The 25,211-nt window shown below is 41.3% G+C and overlaps 1 protein-coding gene across 1 annotated transcript in view; it reads left to right on the top strand.

The window, feature by feature from the left end:
- BFSP2 (beaded filament structural protein 2) overlaps positions 1-25,211 on the top strand; it is a 107,031-nt gene that overhangs the window by 29,175 nt on the left and 52,645 nt on the right. Inside the window, exons 2-6 of the mRNA XM_072650513.1 lie at positions 551-633; positions 2,599-2,755; positions 4,280-4,441; positions 15,117-15,248; positions 24,221-24,441. Of these exons, the coding sequence (XP_072506614.1) occupies positions 551-633; positions 2,599-2,755; positions 4,280-4,441; positions 15,117-15,248; positions 24,221-24,441 (755 nt within the window). The remainder of the gene's footprint in view (positions 1-550; positions 634-2,598; positions 2,756-4,279; positions 4,442-15,116; positions 15,249-24,220; positions 24,442-25,211) is intronic.

The raw sequence follows: 25,211 nt of genomic DNA on the forward strand, positions 1-25,211 counted from the left end.
ACATCTCCAGGGCAGATTTATCTGACTTTGAACCATGCTCTCGACAATTCATTTCATCTCTCTCTGAGCACATTTATATTCAGAGAATCAGAGAATCTCAGACTTGGAAGAAACCTCAGAGATCATCCCATTAAACTCATACCGGACCAAGAATTCCCTCTACAATATACCTAACCAGTGGTCTTCCAGAATCTGCTCTACTGAGTAGTTACCCACGAGCTTTGAGGCCTCCTGACTGCTCCTCACTCCCTGGTTGATGAGGACAAACTCTATAAGCCTCAGTTTCCTTCTCTGTAAAATGAAGAGTCAGACTCGATAACCTCTAAGGTCCTTTCCAGCCCTAAATCTGTGATCCAAAATATTTATGCTATGATAATATCTTCCCAATGTCTTCTCCATTTATTTTCATCTTCAATGATCCACACACATCTCTAGGACATAACATACAGCTTTTGCCCCCGAGTCTGGGGGAAGGTTCCGTAATCACATAACAAATTTGAGAAAGCAGCAGTTGTATACTTGTGGGCTCTAACGTGTGCATTTGTTCCAGGTGGGGGACGCTGTCTTGGACAATGCACGGCTTATGCTGCAGACTGAGAACACTCAGGCCTGTGCAGAAGATTTTAAAGAGAGGTGAGTCTCTTGTAGACCTTTGCCACTGTGTCAGCAGCTTTTGTCATCCACCTCACTCTGTCCTGAAGGCCACATTTTTCATCTTCATCAGATAATTCTTACATAGAGGGCCAAGGGGTGTATGGGGCTGTATGGAGAGACAGAATCCTGAGACACCTACTTCCTAGCTGTGTAACCTCTCAGTCAGTGAGTTAATACACATTTATCAAGTGTCTACAAAGTATCAGGCACTGTGCTAAGTTCAGGGATACAAAGAGAGGCAAAAGATAGACCCAGTCTCAAAGAGCTTACAATCTAACATGCAGACAACTGTACCAATATCTATAGACAAAAATCTTGGAGATAATCAACAGAAAGCAGGTGCTAGAATTAAGGGGGTTATAGAAAGGCTTCCATGGGATCTTACCTGAAACTTGAAGAAAGAAAAATGCCAGAGAAGGCAGGAGGTGAAGATGAGGAGGAAGAGCATTCCAGATGTGGGGGAGAGTCAGGAAAATGTCTGGAGTCAAGAGATGGGGGGGTTTGTTCCAGGAAATAGCAAGGAGGCCAGTATCACTGGGCAGTATACAATAGGAGGATATGAGACTAGAAAGATAGGAAATGAGGGGGCTAGGCTAGAAGATGGGTCGCTGAGTGGCACCACAGTGCATAGAACACTGGGCCTGGAATCAGGAAGACTCATCTTCCTGAGTTTAAATCTGGCCTCAGACACTTATTACCTGTGTGACCCTGGGCAAGTCATTTTACCTTGTTTGCCTCAGTTTCCTCATCTGTCAAATGAGCTGGAGAAGGAAATGGAAAATCCCTCCAGTATCTTTGCCAAGAAAACCCCAAATGGAGTTATGAAAAGTCAGATACAACTGAAATATCTGAACAATAGAAAAGAATTGGAACTCCAGTGTCCCTTTCAGCTCTTACCTAGGTTAGACACAGTACTCCATCACAGAATCTCACGCCTATAAGAGAGCTCAAGGAACACATGATCCAATCCATACCTGAGCAAGAATCTTGTCTCCAACCTATATAACGTGCAGTCATCCAGTTCAGGAAAAATAGTAACCCATTTCCTTTTCCCTTGTCCCTAAGAAGCTTATCAGCAAAAGAAGACAGAGGGAATCTGTAACTATACCCAATGACTACATGGAGGGAATCCTCAGCCTGGGCTCATGTGACCCAATCCCAAAGGTGCAGGACACTCTAGTATTCCTTTGCATACCTTTCCTCTCCTCTCCATTCCTTTCCTGTTTGCCCTACTTGTGAATACTCTTTTGAGACTATTTCTAGGAACAAAAAATGAAATGTTAAGAAACTGAAATGTTTTCTCAAAGGAACATTGGGTCATCTGATATGAGAAGTATCAATCATCCCCCATGTACAGACAAGAGAAACTGAGGTACAAGAAGTTGACCTGAGGGTCAAGATTATGTAATGGAGGAATTATGAGACCCTAAGTCTTAGGGGACAGTGGCAACCCCAACCATACCTCTATGAAATATCAGATGAATGACCCCAAAACATCATAGGCTCATAGATCTAAGGGCTAGAAGAAACCTTAGCGATCTTCTAGTCTAAATCCCTCATTTTACAGATAAGAAAATTGAGTCCCCCCAAGGCTAAATGACTTGCCCAAGGAGTCTGGTCTGAAGCAATGACTACAAAGCGGTCCTCTTGACTAACTCTGAGCCTTCCCTCCTAACCCAGTACTCCGACTTTAAGCTCTGGGTGGAAACCATCCTGCCAAGGCAGCTAATGAGACTTCAGCTGTCACAACTGGAATTTGAAAAAATCAAGGTGTGATGACAGCACCGACTGTTTCTATGTATTCTAGAAAGCCGTGCTGCTGAGGGAGGGCCCCCTCTTGGCTCTTGTCTGTCATGTAATTAGTGCGATGGTATCATTTATAATATGCTTTTTCTTCCCTTTGGGTTAGCTACCCAGCTGTGACGATTATTTCTTTGTCTGTAGATATGAAAATGAGCAGCCCTTCCGAAAAGCAGCGGAAGATGAAATTAACTCCCTGTATAAAGTGATTGATGACGCTAATTTGACTAAAATGGATCTAGAGAGCCAAATTGAAAGCATGAAAGAAGAACTGGCTTTTTTGTCAAGGAATCATGAAGAGGTAGGTCAGAGCTTGGGCTGTATCTGGCCACGGATTATGTGAGGAGCTAGGCAGTTTGAGCTTGATCATAAGGATAATAATAGCTTTGTAAGATAAGTATTTTGCAAATATTATCTCATTTTAACCACCCTGGAAGGACTCATCCCCATTTTAGAGATGCAGAAACTAAGGCCAGCAGCAGGTAAGTGACTTGCTTAGGGTCAGTGTTTGAAGTGGGTGCTTTGATTGAGATGATCAGATCACTTTAAAGATGGGGAAACTGGGGCATTCAGAAGTTAGGTGAGTTGCCGGAATAATACAACCAGTAAGTATCTAAGATGGAATTTGAACTCAGGTCTTTAGGATTCATGGCACCATGTTTTATCTACTGCACCACCTAGCTACCTCTTATAAAAGGGCCTCTGATAGACAAGTTTCAACTTGTATAGCTCAGAGAAATAATTGTCTAACTTGGGTGTAGAGGCTTCTAAAGTCATCTGATCCATTCCCTGGGCAAAACTGCATTGGATTTGAAACTACCCAGAAAGATGAATGTCTGCCTGAGTGCCTGGCACATAGTAGAGCCTGGCACATAGTAGACTCTTAATAAATATTTGCTGATTGATTGAGTGATAGGTCTAAACCAGAGGTGGGAAACCTGGGGCCTCAAGGCCACATGTGGCCTTCTATGTCCTTGGGTGCAGCCTTTTGACTGAGTCCAATTTTACAGAATAAATCCTTCAATTAAGGAGATTTGTTCTGTGAAGTTTGGGTTCAATTAAAGGGCCACACTTGAGGACCTAAAGGGCCACGTGTGGCTTTGAGGCCCCAGGCTAAACTCTAAAGCAAGGAAGATTAAACTTTTCTGGATCATAGGCCCCTTTGGCCTAGGTTGCTGAAATCTATCAAGTCCTTCTCACTATCATATTTTTAAATGCACAAAATAAGAGATATTGGATTATAGCTATATTGAAATAATTTTTTTAAATTAAAAAACCAGTTCTCTCTCTTTCTCTCTCTCTCTTTCTCTCTTCTCTCTCTCTCTCTCTCTCTCTCTCTCTCTCTCTCTCTCTCTCTCTCTCTCTCTCTCTCTCTCTCTTTCCCCATCAAGCCAAAATCTGCCTCTTTATAAAATCTACAATCAAAAGTGATTCCCTAGACAATGCATAGAATCCAGGAGTCCTTTTTTGTATCTAACCTTAATCTATCTAGCTACTTCGTGAGTCTATCTTCTCTTGTTTCTAGCATCAGCAGCAATCAGAACAGCCAGTCATTGTCATCACAGAGTAATCATTTATACATTCCAAAATTGTTTTAAAGTCTCCTTTCTGTAAGGTCCTAGATGAGACATCTGCTTCTTCTGTTCTTTGTTGGTCATGGGGAGAAGTACCCAGACACTGGGCATCACCTGTCTTCTGCACTTTGTGGGGTCTTACAGTTATGTCAGGAAAAGAAAAGGAATCCATTGCTACAGGGCTGGATTCCAATGGTGGGATTTTCCTCAACTCCTCCTGAGAGCCTCTCTAAAGCGAGTGTTACTTTTAGGATGTGAAGGTGCTGTACAAACAGCTGGCTGGGTCAGAGCTGGAAGGAATGGATGCTCCTATTGGTACTGGCTTGGATGACATCCTGGAGACCATCAGGATTCACTGGGAAAAGGACATAGAGAAGAACCGGGCAGAAACAGGGGCCTTGCTCTACGCCAAGGTGAGTGGCAGTATCCTTGCTGGTAGTCCGACCCCCCTCACTCTCACCTTGAGATGTTCTTACAACTGAGGAAACAAAATGAACCGAGAACATAACAAAATGGGAAGGTTTTTCCATTCTCCCTACACCCATTACCAAGTCCCATGATAGGATTTGGGGAGAAAGGAGAAGGACAGAAAAGCATGGAAAGAATAGGAGAGAAGAGTATAGAAGTAGGGGGGAAAAGGGCAGGAAGGGAAAATAGGAGTGACCAGGGTGATTTGCATCTACCAAGGGGGAGAAGCAATGTGAGGTAGTGGATAAAGAGAGCTGATCTCAGAGTCAGGAAGATCTGAGTTCAAGTCCTGCCTCTATCATAGCCTGACCAGGTGACCCTGGACAAGTCACTAGTTTTTTGGCTTGCTTGTTTGTTTTTTAGTACCTCAGATAGCTCTCTGTTAGTGCAGAACAGGTGCTGATCCACCTCAGCAGAGGGAGTTTCATAGGACCACAGATCTAGAACTGGAAGAGACTTCAAAAGTCATGTAGTTCAACCCTTCATTTTATGAATGAGGAAAGTAAGGTTCCTGAGATGACTTGCCCAAAGCCACACCTGTGCAAAGTTCTCCTCCCAAATCTAATGAGAGGTTCATAGAAGGGGTAAAAGAGAACTTTTTAGTTGCTTTTAAGTCCCCTATTTCTTTTTCTTTTTTCCCCTTTAAATTTATGGACACTTTTTATTTTGCCACAGGATATGATCCCCAATAAACAAAAAAATGAGCATTCTTACAAAATTTCTTCTCTGAAAAGGAATTTATAATAATAATGATAACAACTAATATTTATATAGCTCTTTAAGGCTTGCAAAGGAATTTACCCACGTTATTTCATTTAAGCCTTGAGAGGTAGACATAATTATCTTTATCCCCATAAGAAAGGTGGGTCTTAAAAAAGGTTAGATCACTTGAGCAGAGTCATAACCAGGAAGGGCCCAAGGTGGGAATTGAATTCAGCTCTTCTAACTCCCAAATCCAGAATTCTTAGCATTGACATTAACTATTATAATTGACCAGAAGTCTGTTGCCTCTCTGGGTTGATGTTACTTACATATTTATTGCTACCATTTAGGATACATGGTTCTTCTGGTGTTGCTTTCTTCTCTGCATCAGTTCATATGAGTCTTCCCATGTTTGAAATCATGTTCTGAAGTCTTTAGATTTATTGTTCTTTATGGCTTCATATGTGGCATAGTGAAAGAAAGCCAGGAAAACCTGGGTTCCAGTTCTACCTCTGACATACTGTTCTTGGGATCACAATCAAGTCAATTAACCTATCAGTGTCCCCAAACAATTCTCTAAGACTATAAATTGAAGAAAAGGTAGCGCTCTGCATTGGTATAGGAATAGCTTACCAAAGATATCAAACTCACTACCCAGGTGGCCCAGTAAAACTCCCTAATGCAGCCTGAACTAGATGAAAATGTAACTGGGAAATTTTAAAAAACAAATAAAAATACAATACAACATAGATAATGTTAATTCGTAGTTTTCTAAGTCAATATGTTGCCAGCAGGGATCAGTTCCTATTTGAGTTTGACACCATTGCCTTACACCAATGAAATCTTAAGTTGAATAAAAATGTAAATACATCCCATTAAATTCATGTACCATAATTTGCATTATTATCGTAGAGAATGCTGTCATAAACATTTTGGGGGCATGTGGATATTTTCTTGGTATTAATAGCATCCTTGGAATTTGGTCCCAGGAATGGGATCTCTGGATTAGTGGATATGAACAATTCAGCAACTTCTCCTTCATCATTCCAAGTTGTAATCTCCACCCTCCCCAAACACGTTATTTCATTCTCTTTAGGGTCTCTGTGATTCTTCTCAAAGGACACACATCCCCATTGCCTCAGCCATGCTAAGATGGCTATCCTTTTTGCCAAGTATCTGCCCTTTTCTAATGACCACATTTTCCCTATCCACTCCTGCTCTGGAAGGCTGACACACTGAGCTGCCTCAGTTCTAGAACTGTTTTTTTTCTTCTTTAGTTTTCAAAATTCACTTTTGTAAGATTTTGAGTTCCAAAATTTTTTTTCTCTCTCCCTCATCTCCCTCCCCCAAGACAGTAAGCAATCAGATATAGGCTATACATGTACAATCATGTTAAACATATTTCCACGTTAGTGATGATGTGAAAGAAGAATTTTAAAAAATCGGGGGGGAACTACAAGAAAAAAAAAAGAGAAAACAGTATGCTTCAATCTGCATTCAGACTCCATAGTTCTTTCTCTGGATATTGATAGCATTTTCCATCAAATTCCAAAATTGTCTTAGATCATTGTATTGCTGAGAGGAGCTAAGTCTATCAAAGTTGATCATCGCACAATGTTGCTGTTATTATGTGCAATGTTCTCCTGGTTCTGCTCTCTTCACTCAGCATCAGTTCATGTAAGTCTTTCCAGGTTTTTCTGAAATCTACCTGCTCATCATTCCTTATAGCACAATAGTATTCCTTTACATTCATATACCACAACTTGTTCAGTCATTCCCCAATTGATGAACATCCCCTCAATTTCCAATTCTTGGTCACCACAAAAAGAGCTGATATTAATATTTTTGTATATGTGGGTATTTTTCCACTTTTTAATGATCTCTTTGGAATACAGACCTAGTAGTAGCATTGCTGGATCAAAGGGTATGCACAGCTTCATAGCCCTTTGGGCATAGTTGCAAATGGTTCTCAAAATGGTTGGAACAGTTCAAAACTCCATCAACAATGCATCAGTACTCCAGTTTTCCCACATCTAGAATCTTATTTTTATTGGAAAGTTGAAGGCAGCAATAGCTTTAGAAACTTTCATTCAAGAAAACTAAATGATGCAATGGGGACTTGGAGTTAGGAAGAATAGAGTTCAAATCCTCCCTCAGACACTTAGTAGCTGTGTGATGGGGCAAACTGAGGCTCTTAGCCTCAGTTTCCTGTTCTGTAAAATGGAGATGATGATAGCACCTACCTCCTGAGGTTGTTATGAGGATCAAATGATACAACATATGTCAATAGCTTTGCAAAAGTTAAAGTGCCATATAAATTCCACCTATTATTATTATCCATTCAATAAACTAATTCAGTGCTGCCAGATGGGGTCTACTGGAAAGACAACTGGATTTGGAGGCTTAAGACCTGGGTGAGAGTCTTGACTTTGCAACTTAGCAACTGTGTGAACTTGTCACATCACCTGGTCTTAGTTTTCCTACCTGTGAGGTGGGAATAATTACACTGCACTACCTATTTCACAGCATGACTGCAATCAGTCAATTAGATAATCCATGCAGGGTACTTTTAAACCATAAAGCATTCAATGAATGTGAGTATTTCTTATTCATGCTAGTTGCATGTGGGCCACACTCTGGGGAGTGATAAAATGGTAAATAAGGCACGTTCTATGGTATGGAGGAGAAAACACTGTGATAGAAATATTAGATGTGAAAACCAGATACAGATTTTTATCAACAAACATTTCTTTATGTGTAGGGAGCACATTCCCTGAGCTTCATGGACAGCCTCCTTCCTTAAGGATGCTACTATCAGCCCTTCAGTCATCCCCTTGTATTATTATGATTGCTTAACATTCATAGCTCATAGATGACAGGTCATAGATTCAGAGCTTGGAGAGGTCTCACCAGTCATCTGGGACAATCCCATCATTTTACAGATGAGGACCCTAGAGAGATTAAGTGACTTGTCCAAAGTCATCCAGGTAGGAAGTGACAAGGTCAAGATTCAAACCCAGGATCTGTGCCTACAAAGTCTTTACATTTTACTGCTCTGCTTCCCTAGATCTAGAATGGGCCTTAAAATTATCTAAGCCAGAGGTTCTTCATTGGAGGTCCATGCATTTGGATTTAAAAAAACCTATTTTGATCATTATTCCTTCCCTGCTCCCAGCTATTTTGGACTTATATACATATATTTGTACATGTAAATAAAATGTGCATATATATTTTTGTTGAGTCATTTCAGTTGTGTTTGACTCTTTGAAACCCCGTTTCGGTTTTCTTGGCAAAGCTACAGCAGTGATTTGCCATTTCTTTCTCCAGCTCATTTTTGCTTTTTTTTTACAGATAAGGAACTGAGGAAAATAGGATTAAGTGACTTGCTCAAGATCACACAGCTAGTGTCTGAGGTCAGATTTGAACTCATGAAGATGAGTCTTCCTGATTCCAAGTCCAATGCTTTATTCACTGCACCACCTAACTTCCCCGTGTGTGTGTGTGTGTGTATGTAAATATTAATATATATACACACATACACACACATAAAATTGTGTCTGTATGTGTATACATATGTGTGTACATATACATATATATACAAATGTGTGTGTTTACATGCACACACACATACATATTTGGTTTCTTCGAAATTCTTTTTTTAATTTTATACATTTAAAAACCTGATTTTGAGATGGGACCCATGAACTTCATCAGACTGCTAATGGAATCTATGGTTCAAAAAAGGTTAAGACCCCCGGCCAACCCTCATCATTTTCCAAAGAAGGAAACAAAGGCCTAGGAGGGAAAGTGAGTTCCCCAAGGTCAGAGAGCCAGGAAGCAGCAGGACCCCACCCTCAGCCTAGTTTGCTTCCAGCTCTGTCCATACTACACCTCACTGCTGAGAACTAGTCCTTTCTTCCTACTCACAAGATATAATTCTTCTTTGATCATTTCTTGTGGGTAGGAAAAACAACCCCAATAACCTCATCTGTCAATCTTTCTAGATAGAGTCCCTGCTAAGGTTGGGAGTCTGTTGGTACCATAGGGTTTATTCACTCAAGGCCTAGTTTGGGGGGAGTGGGGGTGGGGACTGGAGCAAGTCTACAGAGATGTTTGCTTTCCTGTGTTTTCTTTGGCAAACCTGAAGAGATCTCAAAAACTGAGCTTCAATGGCAATGCCTGTAGGGGGTGGGAAGCAAGGTAGGGGTTAGACCCATTTTAAGAGCAGCTACAGCAGTCCAGCAATTTTTCCTTAAACATAAGGAAGAAATTGGCTTACCAACTTGGTCAGCTGCACTATCCACTGCTTCTCATGAAGTTTGGACTTTAATTCTTGAAGTCTTTCTGTGAGGGGAACTAGCTAGGGAGATCAAAATTGTCCACTAGGGTGCAAAAAGGTCATAGAATGCCACTGTTGGCTTTAATTTGACGGTTGGTACTTTAATAATGATTTATAGCCGTAGCTGATGGTAACATAAGCCAAAAACGCCTGTAAAAAGGTGATGATTAATTCATATGTTATCACCATGGTGTAGGCCCTGGGGAGGGAGGAAGAGAAATCATGGTAACAGAAAGGATCTTGCTGCTTCTTTCATTGGGGAAGGAATGATCTGGTTTGGGATGAATGATCTAGAGCTATAAGGAATCTCAGAGGCCACCTAATCCAAGTTCCTCATTTTACAAATGAGGAAACAGAGGCTCTGGAAGTTGAAGTGACTTGCCCAGGAGGGAAGGAAAAGGAGAAAGGATGGTCAGGTTTAGATGGGGAAGGAAATCAATCTGTGGTCCATGAGATCATCTAAGAGGGAGGAAAATAATTTCCCAAAAGGGTGATATGTTTGGCCCAAGGTCATGTGATAAGGAACTGACTAGGACTAGAGACCAGGTCTCTTAATGTATGACCTGTGTTCTTTCCACTATCTTGTCCAAAGGACTTGACTTGTGTCTCATAGAAACGGGGAACTTCTATTCAGGTGAGGTGGAAGGATAGACCAGGCCTTTTTATTCTGTCCTTTCTAATCCAAGGCCCTTTGGTTAGGAAGAAAGTGGAAGACCCCTCATAGTGCAAGGTTAGGAAGCCCTGCCAGCCCACTTCTTGTCCTATTCCTCTCCCAACTATGTGCGTTAATTCCCCTACAAACTTGGACAATTTATCCAGGGTCTGGAAGACAACTACGAGGGGAAGATTCGCAACAATCAATGACTCCCTAGTATCAAATACAAACTCCTCTGCTTGATAGTTAATGCCTTTCACAACCTGGCTCTGTTGATTTCACGTTATTCCCCAATGTGGGTGCTATGCTGCAGCCAAACTGATCCCATTGACAGTATTGACATGCTATGTATGGTCCACGGGGTCACAAAGAGTTGGACATGACTGAACAACGAACCAACTGAAGTCTTTGTACATGTTGTTTCTGCCAGTGTAGTATAAGCTCCTTGATGACAAGACCATAGCATTTTTTTTATCTTCATATCCCTAGTGCCTGATATAATGCCTGGCACAGAGTAGGCACTTTATATTTGTTGAATTGAGTTGAAGGATTGAGGACCAAGATTGGACCAGTGTAGTGCATGGATAAAGAACTAGCCTCAAAACCAGGAATTCCCCTCAGCTCAAGTCCCTCCTGTCAGCATGACCCTGGCTACTCACTTAACCTCTGAGTATGCTAGGCAATTCCATAAAACTCTTAGTTGTTGAGATGGTTCTGTCCTGCATTGACAGAGGGAGTTTCTTCAGCCAATAGTTTCCTATATCCATCAAGTCACAGACCTATTGTCTAGCCTAGCTCCTAATGCCTAGCCCCTGATTATAGAGCAGAAATGGTGATTTTTCTAAGCAAAGGCAGAATTTTAATTTACATCTCCTTAACTTACAACCCCTTGAGCAAATCCACTTGCTAAGAGAGTTGGGGAGGGGGCATACATTGGCATTTACCTTCCTTATAAAAAAACCTCCCTTCTCCCTCCTTCAGGAGGTAGCATTTCTTCCTTTGTGAGTTCTACCACCACCACTATCACCACCCCCCAAAATGTGTTTTTAGAAGCAGTAAAACCAATCTGAAGAGTGATTGTTGGTATTTTTTTGCCACAGTTTGCTGACAGTTTTCAGATACATCTTTCAAATTCCTTTTGACTTATTTAAAGTTATGGTTTCCATCTTGTATGCACAATAGCATGCAAATGTAATCAAGTGATTAAAAAGTCAGTAATCTCTGATGACATTACAAAATGTCAACATTTCCCTTGCCTGGAAAATACAGATGGAAAGTAAAAAATAGGCCGTTCCCTTCCTGCCTCAATAAGAGCCAAACTTTCATGCTGTTTATAAAGCCTTGGGACCCACTTAGCTGCATCTCATTATGCAAACTATATACTATAACAATATGAAATTTAGCCTCCCAATCTCATGACTTGCATCTTATCTGATCACAACATAAGTAGGAATTGGAAGATGTTGGTTGGCAAGGATATAGCATTAAAACTGTATGGTAATAATGTGGAGACATAAAGACTTCTAAAGATTCCTCAGAGCATATGGCTGTGAAATATCTTAGGTCAGTGGGAACAGCTTGCTAACGAGTCAGGGTTGGACTGAGTTTCTCCCTTTGTGAGCCAATTAAATTCAACTGGCTTGTCAAGGTATGGGCAGCTAGATGGCACAGTGAATAGAATGCTGGGTCTGGAGTCAGGAAGACTAATCCACCTGAGTTTAATTCTGACTTCAAATATTAGCTATGTGACCCTGGACAAGTCACTTAACCCTGTTTACCTCACTTTCCTCATCTGTAAAATGAGCTGGATAAGGAAATGGCAAACCACTCCAGTATATTTGCCAGGAAAATCCCAGATGGGGTCACAAAGAGTCAGACACAACTGAAACAACTGAGTAACAACAGTTTGTTAGTGTATGAGCAGGTAGGTGGCACAGTGAATAGAGAGCTAGGCCTGGAGTCAGGAAGACTCATCTTCATGACATTTAACTAACTGGTGACCCTGAACAAGTTACTGGATTCTGTTTGTCCAGTTTCCTCATCTGTAAAATGAGCTGGAGAAGAAAATGACAAACCACTCCAGTATCTGTGCCAAGTAAACCCCAAATGGGGTCACAAACAGTCAGACAAGACAACAATAGCTTGTCAATGTATGTCACTGGTTACACGGGACCTGGAGAAAAAAGTGTAAGTGGTGCTATATTACGTGTTCTCCCCACTAAGGAAAATAAAACACCACCATAAAACATACATTCTCTAAGGGGATGGTGAATTAATCAAGTGACATCTATGTACAGAACTAACCTTTTTCCTTAGAACATATCATAACTTTTATAAAAATCATTTGACAAGTTGGTATAGTGGAAAGATCAGTGAATTTAGAATTAGAAAACCTGAGGGGAATGACTTTACCAAGCATAAAATCATTGTTCACTGTTAATAGATTTGGAGCTAGAAGAGACCTTAGAGATATTCAGTCCAATCCCTCCATTGTACAGATGTGGAAACTGAGGCCCAAGGAGATAAAATAGCTTCTCCAAAGGCACACAGGTAGTGAGAGTAGTGATTCAAACCTAGATTATCTGACTTCAGATCTAGCATGCAGAGCCAAAACTTGTGCCCAAATCTTCTGGATCCAAGATCGATCCATGTGCTTACCACTATACCGTTTTGACCATAGTAAACTAGATTGGACTTCCAAAAACCAAAAAAGAGCATCAAAAATGTACTAAGTGCCTGATAGATCATCTAAACATCCAATTTATCAATAAAGTTATAGTAATACAGTATATATATATATGTCATATATGTGTGTTTACACACACACACACACACACACACACACACACACGCACACACATATATATAATTTATACAGAGACATAATAGAATTTTCTAGAGGAAAAAATCAGTCTTATGGACAACTTTTCCACAATGGGAAAGGAAGTCACAACAGACTGTTTCCTCCTAAAAAAGCTTGCCCAGTGACCTGGAACCATGGTTATTTACCCAGTCAACTTTATTTGGAGGCGTCTACCCTTTGCACATACCATCAATCAATCAAACAACCAAACATATTAAGAACCTACTATATGCCAGACACTATGCTAATGGAAGTTACAAAAACATGATGAAACAGTCCCTGACCTTAGGAGCTCATATTCTCCTTAAAGGGGGTATAAGATGTATACACATAAGAAAAAACAAAAATTAGTAATAGTTATAATAATAAGTGACCAGGGATGGAAGTTATTGTCCTTACATTTATAATAGTGGCATCAGCACTTGGCTAAGTTCATTATTTCAACAGGTAGCTCTTCCACCAGTACAATGCACAACGTCCTTTCCTTTCATCTTTAGTTATTCTTGTCTATATCTTGAAGAATAGAAACTCTATGAGGGCAGGTACCATTTCACTTTTTGTATTTGTATCCCTACTGCTTTGCACATAGTGGGTGCTTAATAGATGCTTGTTGATAGATTGATCTTGCCAAAAATCATCCTTAGAGTATCCAATCATACCAATATGGATAGAAAATTGGAGGTCTGGAATTGAAAGGAAACATATAAAAATAATAGATTTCGAGCTGGAATGAACTTTAGAGACCATCTTGTCCAACCCCTCCTTTTACAGATATGGAAGTTGAGGTCAAGTGAATTGCCAAAAAAAATCACAGATATAGGAAGGGAAGATGCAGGATTTGAACCCAAGTCCTTTGACTCCCAACCCACCACTCTTTCCGCTGTAGCATGTTGTTATTGTTGTTGTTGTTCAGTCATTTCCAACTCTTTGCAACCCCTTTCTGAGGAGGGTTCTTGGCCAAGATGCTAGAGTGGTTTGCCATTTCCTTCTCCACTTCATTTCATAGATGAGGAAACTGAGGCAAATAGGGTTAAGTGACTTGTCCAGGATCACATAGCTGGACAGTGTCTGAGGCTGGATTTGAACTTAGAAAGATGATTCTTTCTGACTCTAGGCCCAGCACTCCATCCACTGCAGCGCCAACTAGATGCCCTCCACTGTAGCATATCACCTCTCAATGAGAATTCTGAGGCAGTGAGAAGTTAAGTGACTTGATAGTGAATGACAGGGATAACATCTGAACCCAGGTCCTTGGAGTCGAAAACTACTGCTCTTTCTACTATGCCACCATGCTTTTCATTAAATTCTCCCTTCTGCAGGATGCCTTTCTCTGTCTCCCAGGTTGCTATGCCTTCCCTTTTGAGATTGCCTTCCATCTACCCTGCATATATCTTGTAGGTACCTTGTGATTTAGCTCTTGTTTCCCCCATTAGCTTATGAGCTCTTTGAGGGCAGGCACTGTTCTTGGCCCTCCTCATCCCTTTCGTACATCTGGGTCCTGATTAGTACAAATACCATCACCCTCCTGAAGAGGTTGCTTGTATTCAAATTCACACTATTCAGAGTTATAATTATGTAAAATATGGTAATATTTGATGAAAATATGCAATGCAAATTCAGATAATTGAACCATTTTTGGAGAGGTATTATTCCCACTAATCAGGACCTAACTGTATCTCCAGCACTTAGTACAGAGCCTGGTATATAGTAATTATAATAAAGCATATTAATAATATAAGAAATACATAAACTAAGATAAATTATAAACATAATCATTAACTTAACGAATGTTTGTTAACCAGCTAATAAAACTTTTAAAGATTCTGAGTAAATGGAGTACCTTTCGGCTGGTGAGAGTACTTTGCAAATAAGACATCTCCTCCAGTTCTTTTAAGTGAGACTGTCAGACAGCTTTTAATGGTTAGAAGACAATCGAAAAATCCATTCAAAAACTTCATTTTCTCCTACTGGTGAGGTGATGCTGGTCTGAGAGGAAGAATGGGGAAGATGGCTTTCAATTCTCCATTCAAACATGGGCTCTTGGCCTCCCTTTGTCTGCAGCAACATTCCCAAGTGGCCCAGGCAGCTCGGTCCCAAGAGGAAGAACTGGTGGAGCTCCTTAGAGCAGAGTTTCATGATACTGCTTGTGATGTTCAGCGCCTTCAAGCGGAGACCGAGTCCTTGAGAACTTTGGTAAGCAGCTCCTGGACAGGAAATGTTTCTGCCCAGTCTCCATCTCTTTTTTTGCTGTCTCCTGGTTTCCTGAGAGGTACTTTTTTCCAGGGAATTTCCATTTCAGTGCAAGGACAAAATAAGCTTTCAGGATAGTCAGAGGGTCCTGAGGAACTAAGTAGTCTGATTAACTAGCACCTCTCCAAAGAATGGTAATTCCCCCAAATGTTATCTGACTTCCATGAATATTGATCTACGGGTGGGTCTGATGGATGGCATCTGCTAATCACAGGATCATAGACTTAGAACTAAAGAGGATGTTATAGGACACTGGATCTGAGCCCTTCATTTTACAGATGCAGAAACTGAGGCACAGTAAGGTTAAGAGACTGACTTGTCTAAGATCAAACAGATAGTAAGTGGAAGACCTGAGATTTTAATTCAGGCCCTGGGACTTCAGGGTCTTTGTAGACCAGGGGTAGGGTCATGAAGTGGCAGGCATAACCAAAACAACTGAACAACAATCCAACTTAGAATCTGAACCCACAACTCCCAGAACTAAACTCAGCACTCTCTCCACTATGTGCATTTAGTGTCTCTTCTATCATAATATTAAGTAGAAAAAAAAGAGACTTCTCTAGCTTGGCGTTTCATCAAAAGTGGCACCACTCTGACCTTCAATTCTGGTAAGATGTTTATCTTTGGTTTCTTTGGTTTTACTAGTGGCAAATGACAACAGTAGTAGTAATAGCAATGTAGGATTGCAGAGTGTTTTCTTCCCATCGGTCCTATGTGGATTGATTATATATCATTACTATGTATTTATGTAACAACAAGGACCCTAGCATACACAGGAGGGCCTGCTATCACAGGTTGTTTGATCTGCTTTTCTAAAAGTTAGAAAACAACTTTTGAGGAGTCAGCAATCTACTTTAATCAAGCACATATATCACTCACTTAGTTCAGGGGAAAAATTTGGTACCCTGAACTTCAGAGAAAATACAAACAGAGAAATAAAGACCAACAGATAGGGCTTCCAACTGTCTGACCATGAACAATACATACATCACAGATCAACAGACAGATCCAACTGTCTGACCCTTACATACATACATAGTTACCAGAGAGAGAAGCATCAACACCTGAGTTTTCAAAGTCTGGGGCTTCTTATTGGCTGCCCAGAGTCTCATCTGGCCAAACAAACACTTCCAAAGCAAAACCTCACCTCAGAGTATTTATACACTTTTCAGAGCCAGAGGGTATCACAACCCTTGAGAACCAGTGCCTCATTAGAAACTGACAAAAGGTGGGTCTTCCTGCAAAACAAATTTCCCTAATCAAACTTCCCTTAAGGGGAAGACCCATTAAAGGGTGGGGAAGATCTTTAACTCTCATTAACATAATTAACATTAAATTTTATTAATATATTAATATGTGATATAAGATGATTAAGATATTATTATTCATATTTACCAGATAAAGGGGCTCCAGTGATTGGAGTAGGTGGTCCAAGGGACTTTTTGTCCCACTGAAATGGGCCTTAGATCATTACAGTTTGGGAGGTCTAGCTCTCAAAGTCATACCACTCCTAGCATTGTGCTCACATTTAAAGAATTGGTACTGGTACCAATCTCACACCTTCTCTTCCTTCATGATCCACACTCACATGATTTGATTCTAATGCCACCTCTACTGAACATCAGTGAGTCTCTTCTGACCATCCATATTTGCTGGAAATACTGAATTCACTGTAGACAGCACCCTATGAAGCCTCAGCCCTTTCCAGTTATTGTCCATCTCAATAGATGCCATTCACCTGTCTCATACAACATGGCACAGTGGAAAGAAGCCCCAAGTTCATCTAGTCTAATTCGTGTCTAAATAGGATTGCTCCTACCAAATCCCACCAAGCTGTTTTCTAGCCTTTGCTTCAAGACCTCAAAGAAAGGGTAATTCACTACTTCCCTTTGGGATAGTTGTCACTATATATTGGGACTCATCTGTGGTAGAGCCTTCCAAGCTCATGTTGGTCTGATCAGCCACAGTCAGAAAGACTGTACTGAGACAATGATGTCATCTGGGTCTTCATCAAGAATGACCAACCAATTCTCATCATTAGAAAGTCTATCCTTACCTCAAGTACAAATTTGCTTCTCTGAAACTTTTACCTACTGGTCAGCATTCAATATGGTGCCAGACGCATAGCAAGTCTTTACTAAATATTTGATCCTGATATGGTCCTCGTTTTGCTTTGTTGGGTCAAGCAGAATATGGCATGACAGCCCTTCAAATCCTTGATTCCAGTCATTGTGTGCTCCCACAGTCTTCCCTTCTTCAGGCTATACATCCCCACTTCCTTAGACTAATCTTCTGATGGCACAGTCCACAGCCTTCTCACCATCCTGGTCACCCCTTTCTGAAAACACTCCGGCTTGTCTAGGTCAGGACTTTCTAAAAACTTTTTCACTCATGACCCACAGCTTAAGAAGCGCTGGTCTAGGTATTTCCTAAAATGTGATACCACCATCTGATACCCATGTGGTAAATCATTCAGTCAACAAGTATTTATTAAGCATTTACTATATGCCAGGAAGTCTGCTAACTGCTAAAGAGTCCAAGAGAAACAAAAACATTCTTCCTCATCACAAGAAACTCAAGTTTCAATGGGGAAGGCATCACTCAAACAACTATGTACGTACAAGATAGATACAGTGTAAAGGGGAAATCATCTCCAAGGGAAAAGAGTAGCAGGAAAGGTCTCCCGGAGGAGGTTGAATTTCAGCTGAGTCTTGAAGGATTCTAGGGGGTGGAGGTGAGGAAGGGAGAGCATTCCAGGCAATGGGGACAACCAGAGAAAAGAAGAAGAGTTGGGACATGGGAGATGGATGACATCGAAAGAGTCAGCACAGCTGAATCATAGGGCGTATGGGGAAGAGTAAAGTATAAGGAAATTGCCAAGGTGGGAAGGAGTCAGGTTGTAAAGGGCTGTAAGTGCCAAACCAAGGAGTTGACATTTGTTCTTGGACATAATAGGGTGACACTGGAATTTGAGTAGGATATTCCAGTGGAGGTCAAGCAAGAACAAAGGAGTAGGGTTGGTACATGAGGGGAGAACAAGTGATCAAGAATCTTAAAGAGACAAGAAAAAAGGGGGAGATTTATCTTGTCCCAATGAGAAAGTTAAGCCAGAAGTAGAAGTAATCCTTGAGAGAGCAAACCAAATCTTTTGGGATTATCTGTGTCTCCTGACTTCCAATAAAATGAAAACAGGAAACAGCTTTTCCTGTGCCGTTAGAGTTCCAAAAGACCTGTTGGTATATCCTACCATGCCACCTAGAATATTCATTCAGACATGTATTCATTCATTTAAAGAAGGTTTAGGGCAGGGATGAAGAACCTGTGGCCCCAAGGCCACATGTGGCCCTCTAGGTCCTCAAGTGCAGCCCTTTGAATTCAAATTTCACAGAACAAATTTCCTTAATAAAAGGATTTGTTCTGTAAAACTTGGACTCAGTCAAAAGGCCACATCCAAGATCTTAGAAAGCCATACATGTCCTGGAGGCAGTAGGTTCCTCACCCCCGAGTTAGGGGTTAATATGTTCCAGGCATTGTTCTAGGTGCTAAGTACTAATCTAGGCAGTTTTCTCAGTTGCCAGTGAGACCTAAGACAGCTCTCCTGAATGGGGAATGAGATGTTTAACTCTAAGGTAGTCTTGAGAATTTTGTCAGGGCAGTAAACTGACTGGCTCCCCTTCACCCTTCAGATGAAGCTGGTCTTGGTCCATACTTCATCCCATTCTAGCATCCATGAGGACACCAAGGCCTAGCCAATGTGGGCATCTTGCCATCAATCCTGCTGCAGCCTATGTCCTGTTCCCCTTCTCCCCTCCCTTGCTCAGGGAGGAGTAATCAAATCAACATTAATGCCACCAGAAAAGAGGTGACAGACAATTATTGCCATCCCTGGGACTGCCTGGACTGAAGCTGCCTTCCCTGGCTATTCAAAAGGAAGCTTTCTTGAGGGCCAGACAATCTCACTTTTGTATTTGCATTTTCCACCCTTGACACAGTGCCTGGCACATGTTCAATTGTTAATAGGATGCTTGTTGATTGACTATGGTAGCTCTAGGAAAGTAGGTAGCTACAGTTACCCTCACATCACCAGACCCTGATTCTCCTTCCCGTCTAATAGAAAACAGCTGTAAATACAGTGTCAGCAGCTCAGCTGATGGAAAAAGAAACCTCCCAATACACTGAAAGCTTAGGGATAATGCATTAGAGCAACAGACTCTTAAGGATTAGGATCTTAAAAAGAAGGAAAAAATCTTGGGGGACAGAGGCTTTCTACAAATTCTTCCCATTTCTAGAGCATTTTAATCTTTGCAAAGTAATCACTACACTGTGAGGGAGGAGAAATATCATTATCGTGTGTATTTTACAAAGGAGGAGTCCAGAAATGTTAAGGAATGTGCTCCTCATCATAGTTAGCAATTGTCTGAGGCAGGACTTGAACCCAGATCTGACTGCCAGTCTAATACACTCTCTTTGCCACAGTTTTTCTCCTTTCTTGCTCTGACAGCCTTGGTCCAAGGGCTTCATTGTCAATGATTAGGGCCCTTCTTAGACTCCTAGCTCAGGAATCCTGGGACAGCTGAGTGGCACAGTGGATAGAGCACTAGCCCTGAAGTCAGGAGGACCTGAGTTCAAATGCTAGTTGTGTGGCTCTGGGAAAGTCACTTAACCCTAATTGCCTCCCAAAAGGGGGTAGGGGGTGGGCAGAGACTGGATAGGAACCAAGTAGTCCCACACCTTTGGAGCCATCATATGTAATCTTCACATCACTACTATGGATGTGGATACACTGAAACTCCACGAGGGCTCTTTTTAAACAGCCGACAAGATTGCCTACGTAACGCAGAACCCTCTAGGCCTTCTATGCTAACACAGTCATGTTTATATTGGCAGCCTTGTCCTAATAATGATGTTGGAGGCCTCCTAAGCTGCATGTTCAGTCAACTGAGATCAGGAATGTAACACAAGGCCAGAAACCACAGAAACCTTTTAAGAGAGAGAAAGAAGGAGGCAGGGAGAGAAGGAGAAGGTTTAACAGTTCAGCAAGTTCCTTTTTATCACCCATATTTTGGGTTCTAGGGGTGAAATCGGTGTTTGAGTCCATGGGTTCATAGATTTAAGGCTGGAAAGGGCTCTCTGATCCAACTCCATCATTTTACAAATATGGAAACTGAGGCTCATAGAGAACAAGTCACTCTGTGTTACAAAACTAATGCGTCTGAGTCAGGACTTGAACACAATTTCAGTATTCTATCCAATATATTATTCTTTCAGCCAGAAGTAAGGAAGTTACAAAGATGGTAGCTTTGGACAAGTCATTGTAACTCTGTGAGATTCAGCAAAATAAAGGGTTTGGATGTAGAACGCCTCTAAGGTCTCCTTAATATGAGCCTATGGTCCTCTCAATACCTTGGTCTCTGGAAACACATACTATGTGGCTGTAAACATTTCCTTAGATCTTTCCTTGGTCTCTATCATCATCTATAAATTGAAAGGGTTACATTAGTTGATCTCCAAGGTCTCCTAAAATTCTAAAATTTTATAATCCTATGTTGCTTTAGCCATGGCAGAACTCCTCCTATTAACCTCTCAGGTAGGAATTATGCCATGGTAGAACTGGATTCCAATTTTGAGGAGAGAATGAGCATGTTGGTTCTGGTGTCAGAGGGAGAAAGGTTGGAAAGGCATACCATCATGGACTCAGTACCAGAAAGGATCACCTAACCCAGTGGTCTCATTGGCCCAGAAACATGAAGTGACTTGTTTAAAGTCACACAGGGAATGGAAAGCAGTGCCAACACCAGAGGCCTGGTCTTTCTAGCTTTTTCCACTAAGTGAGGCTAGACCCCTCAGGTGGTGGTTCTCATGATTTCTCCCTATGTAGGTCCAAACTAAATGCAGACATTCCAGGGCTTGTGATGGAGGTAAACTGAGGAAATAGAAAGACCTTTAGACTGATGGATCACATTCATACTAAGTCTCTTCCTGAACACCCACACACACGTATACACATCCAATGTGAATGACCACCCACAGCTTAACAATGTTTTAAAAAGCAAAAAGTTGAGTGGAGAACCCAGGGAGATCAGAACATGTTTCTAAAGTTCAGGGTGGCCTAATTCTACCACCCACATTGCAAGGATTGGTTTCTAGCTCCTGTCATGGGTAGAATTCTATTAAAAAGCCTGATCCAGAGTCCTGTCCTGTTGGCCTCGTTTTGCCTCTGCAAAATTACCCAGGATCTGCTCCCAGTCTACATTCAGTGGCATCTGGAAAAGCTGAAGTTAAGATGATATGCCTGCCTCTGCTGAATAGTAGTACTTACAGCTGCTCCTAGGTAGCCAGTACTAAACATTTCAATTCAATTTAATAATTCATTCAACTGTGAGTTCCTTGAGAGGAGGAACTGTTTTGTTGTTTTGTTTTGTTTTGTTTGGGGAGGGTTGCCTTTCTTTGAATCCTTAGCACTTAGCACAGTATCTGGCATATAGCAGATGTTTAATAAATGCTTGTTGATTAACTAAACATTTATTAAATACCTACTACATACCAGGCAACAAGGTGGCCTAGTGGAGGGAGTGCTGCACTTGGAGTCGTGAAGACCTCGATTAAAATTCTGCCTTAGACACTTACTAGTTGTGTGACCCTGGGCAAGTCCCTTACCCTCTGTGTGCCTGTTTCCTCATGTGTAAAATGAGGATGGCAATACCACCTACCTCCCAGGTTTACGGTGGGGATCAAATGAGACAATATATATATAAACAGTTCTGCATATCCTTAAAGCGCTAGATTGGCTACTTTTATGATTATTACTATGCACTGGAACACAAAGACAAAACAAAAAATGGTTCCTGCACTCAAGGAGACTGCATTTTACTGGGAGGATGCAAAATATCCACAGATAAGTCAGTACAAAATACGTACAAAGTAAATGCTAAGTTATTTTTTGGTGGGGGGAAAAGGTGCTCACCAGGGAGAATCAGGAAAAGCCTCGTGAAACGCATAACAAGCCGCAGGCAATGAATGGTCTCTCATAAATCTCCCATGAAGATCCATCCAAAGAGCTAGGACTCCTCTCTTATGTCATTTTTCCATTGCCTCAAATAAGCAGCAAACATTCAAGTTATGACCCCAGCCATTGCCCCTCCCTATGTCTAACACTCCTTCCGAGTCACCATTTCTTTATATATATTTTTTTTCTTCCCCTATTAGAACTTAAGCTCTTTGAGGGTAAGGACTGTCTTGTTAGTTTATATTTGTTTCTTCAGTGCTTAGCATTGCATATAGGAAGCAGTTCATAAATGTTTCTTCATTCGTTCATTTTTAATATTACGGAAGTACCTTTTCATCAGGCAGTCTGTACAGCTTTTTGCTCTTCCATTGGTAATCCACCTGTGATTTCTTTAGTGTAGGGAACTCCTAGTAAGGAACTCACCCCTTCACTGATGCAAATAGACAACTCTTCTGTAAGGAAAAGTTTTAAAGAGTAGCCTAAAGCATTCAGAAATTTCATAAATTGCCCAGGGTCACACAGACAGAATATGCCAGAGACAAGATTTTACTCAGGTCATCCTGGCTCTGAAGAGTCTTCTCTCTCCAGTGTTACTGGTCATACGTTCTTTTAATGACATCTTTTTACACTACTTCTTTTCAAGACTCAGAAATGTAGTTGGATATGCAGCCTGCTGGGCTCATCCACCAGTATGTATGTCTTAGACAAACATAACAGATGGGTGATGAGCTGGGCCCAGAGTTGGATAGGAGGAAAAGGGCAAGTTGAATTGCCCTTGGGAGGATGTTCAAGGACCCAACCTCCTCCCAAACAAAAGTTAGCCTTTATGCTACCAACTGTCTTCAAGAAAGATGCTCCAAGGCTGTGGGTCATACATCATCATGGTTGGAGAAGAATGAAAAATGTGAGTCCACCCAGAGGACAGTGGAGAGCATGAGCAAAAAGTGGGTTGAAGATCACATATAGTAGGTCCTCAATGAATATGTGTTGAACGAATGGGGAGAAAACTAATTTAAAAATCTTAGTTTCCTCAAAATCAGCATAGAAGTACATGAATATGGTGTTTCTCAATCTTTCTCTGATCCACACAAGCAAGTTGGATTTCCTGGATCAGAGACAACAACAAGAGTAGAAATACAACCAACTCATGTGGAAATAGTACTGTATGGCTTACAAAGCACTTTCCTTAAAACTTTGTACAGTAGGTGGTAAAAATATTATTATCCCCATCTTACAGATGAACAAACTGAGGGATGGTCTGAGCCAGATGAGATGATTGGGGAGTGAAGTTAAATGTGACTGGAACTATCCTAAGTAGAGTGACAATCACCAGTTCACAATCCATCCTTAGAGTGAGAGTAAGCAATAGCCCATAAAGAGCCCCTGGTATTAAATCTAGTGTACAATTTTGAGAGAGGAAGCATGGTATAGTTACAGTATTAGAATTGGAGTCAGGAAGACCTGAGTTAAAATGCCACCTCTAATATTTATTAGCTGTGTGACTATAACTGAATCAGAGCCTTAATTTTCTTGTCTACAAGAAAGGGAGATAGTTATCCTTTCCATATAGTTGGGGTTAGGGGGCGAAAATCCCAACATGGAAGGGATAATTATAAAGATAGCTGCCATACCTGCCTCACAGGGTCAGTTGCTTTAATGGTCCAGTGAGACAATGTGTGCAAAGTGCTTTGCAAAACTTTTAAGTACTATAACAATCTCAGTTATTATATTATTATATTGGTGCATGGAGAATAAGCCACATGACTACCAGAAGCAGGACAGAGAGTTGGTCTGCTCAGCATCCCTGATCACCAGCTCACCATGAAGGACTTAGCGGGATGGGTTGTTCTCTCTCCCTCGCTCCAGGAGGCTGTTTCTCCCATTGTTTTCAAATGTTCTTTTCTTCTAGAAAAGAGGTCTGGAGAACTCGTTGTATGATGCCAAGCATTGGCATGACATTGAGCTCCAGAACCTGGGCTCTGTTATTGCCAAGCTCGAAGCGGAGCTTGGGGAAATCCAAAGAGAAACCGAGCAACAGCAAAGAGACCGGGAGCATCTGTTGTCTGGCAAGTTGCAACTGGAGAAAGACATCGTGTCCTATCACTGCCTTCTGGATAGAGAAGGAAGCAGGTATTTGTTTATTCCAGTGGGGAAATAATAGTGGCGGGACTGAGGACTCTGCTTTCCAGCCAGTTCTGTACAGAAACCCACAGAAATCATCAAAGGCCTCCTGTTTTTCATAGAAGCATAGCTCTAGAACTGGAAGGGACCCCAGGGGCCAATTCGCTCACTTTATACATCAGGAAGCTGAGAATCTAGGGGAGGGGGAGGAGACCCTTTGTTAAAAAAAAATTCACTCATTTTTTTTTATATTCCTATCACTGCCCAATAATACCTCCCTTTTAACAAAGAAATGAAGTGTAGTCCCTCAAAATGACATATTGACCACATCTGACCGTGTATGCCTCATTTGATACCCATAGTCCATCCCTATTCTGCTGAGAAGAGCTAAGTTTCAAGTCGTTAAGAGTGCTGGACTTGGAGAGCAGTTTGTGTGATGTGAGCAAGTCACTTAGCCCCACTCAGCCTCAATTTTCTCATCTGTAAAATGGGGAGGATAATAGCATCTGCCTCCTAGGATTGTCATGAGGGTCAAATAAGGTCCTTAAAGGATAATTTAAATGATAGTTGTTGTTTTTTTAGTTCCTCTTTGTATCCTCTTGTTTTCTCACAAGTGTGCCACATTATCTGCCTCAGAAGAAAAAGTGTGCCCAGAGGACCACCACCCTCTTTCTCCTTTCCTCCTCCAGATAGACTTCCAACCCATGGCTCTTTGGGGATGACTGATTGCTGTTGAATTCAGCAATTGTGGTTTAGAAATGATAGTCATAAAAATACAG

This window comes from Notamacropus eugenii, chromosome 3 (assembly GCF_028372415.1).
Source record: "Notamacropus eugenii isolate mMacEug1 chromosome 3, mMacEug1.pri_v2, whole genome shotgun sequence".
Taxonomy (NCBI): domain Eukaryota; kingdom Metazoa; phylum Chordata; class Mammalia; order Diprotodontia; family Macropodidae; genus Notamacropus; species Notamacropus eugenii.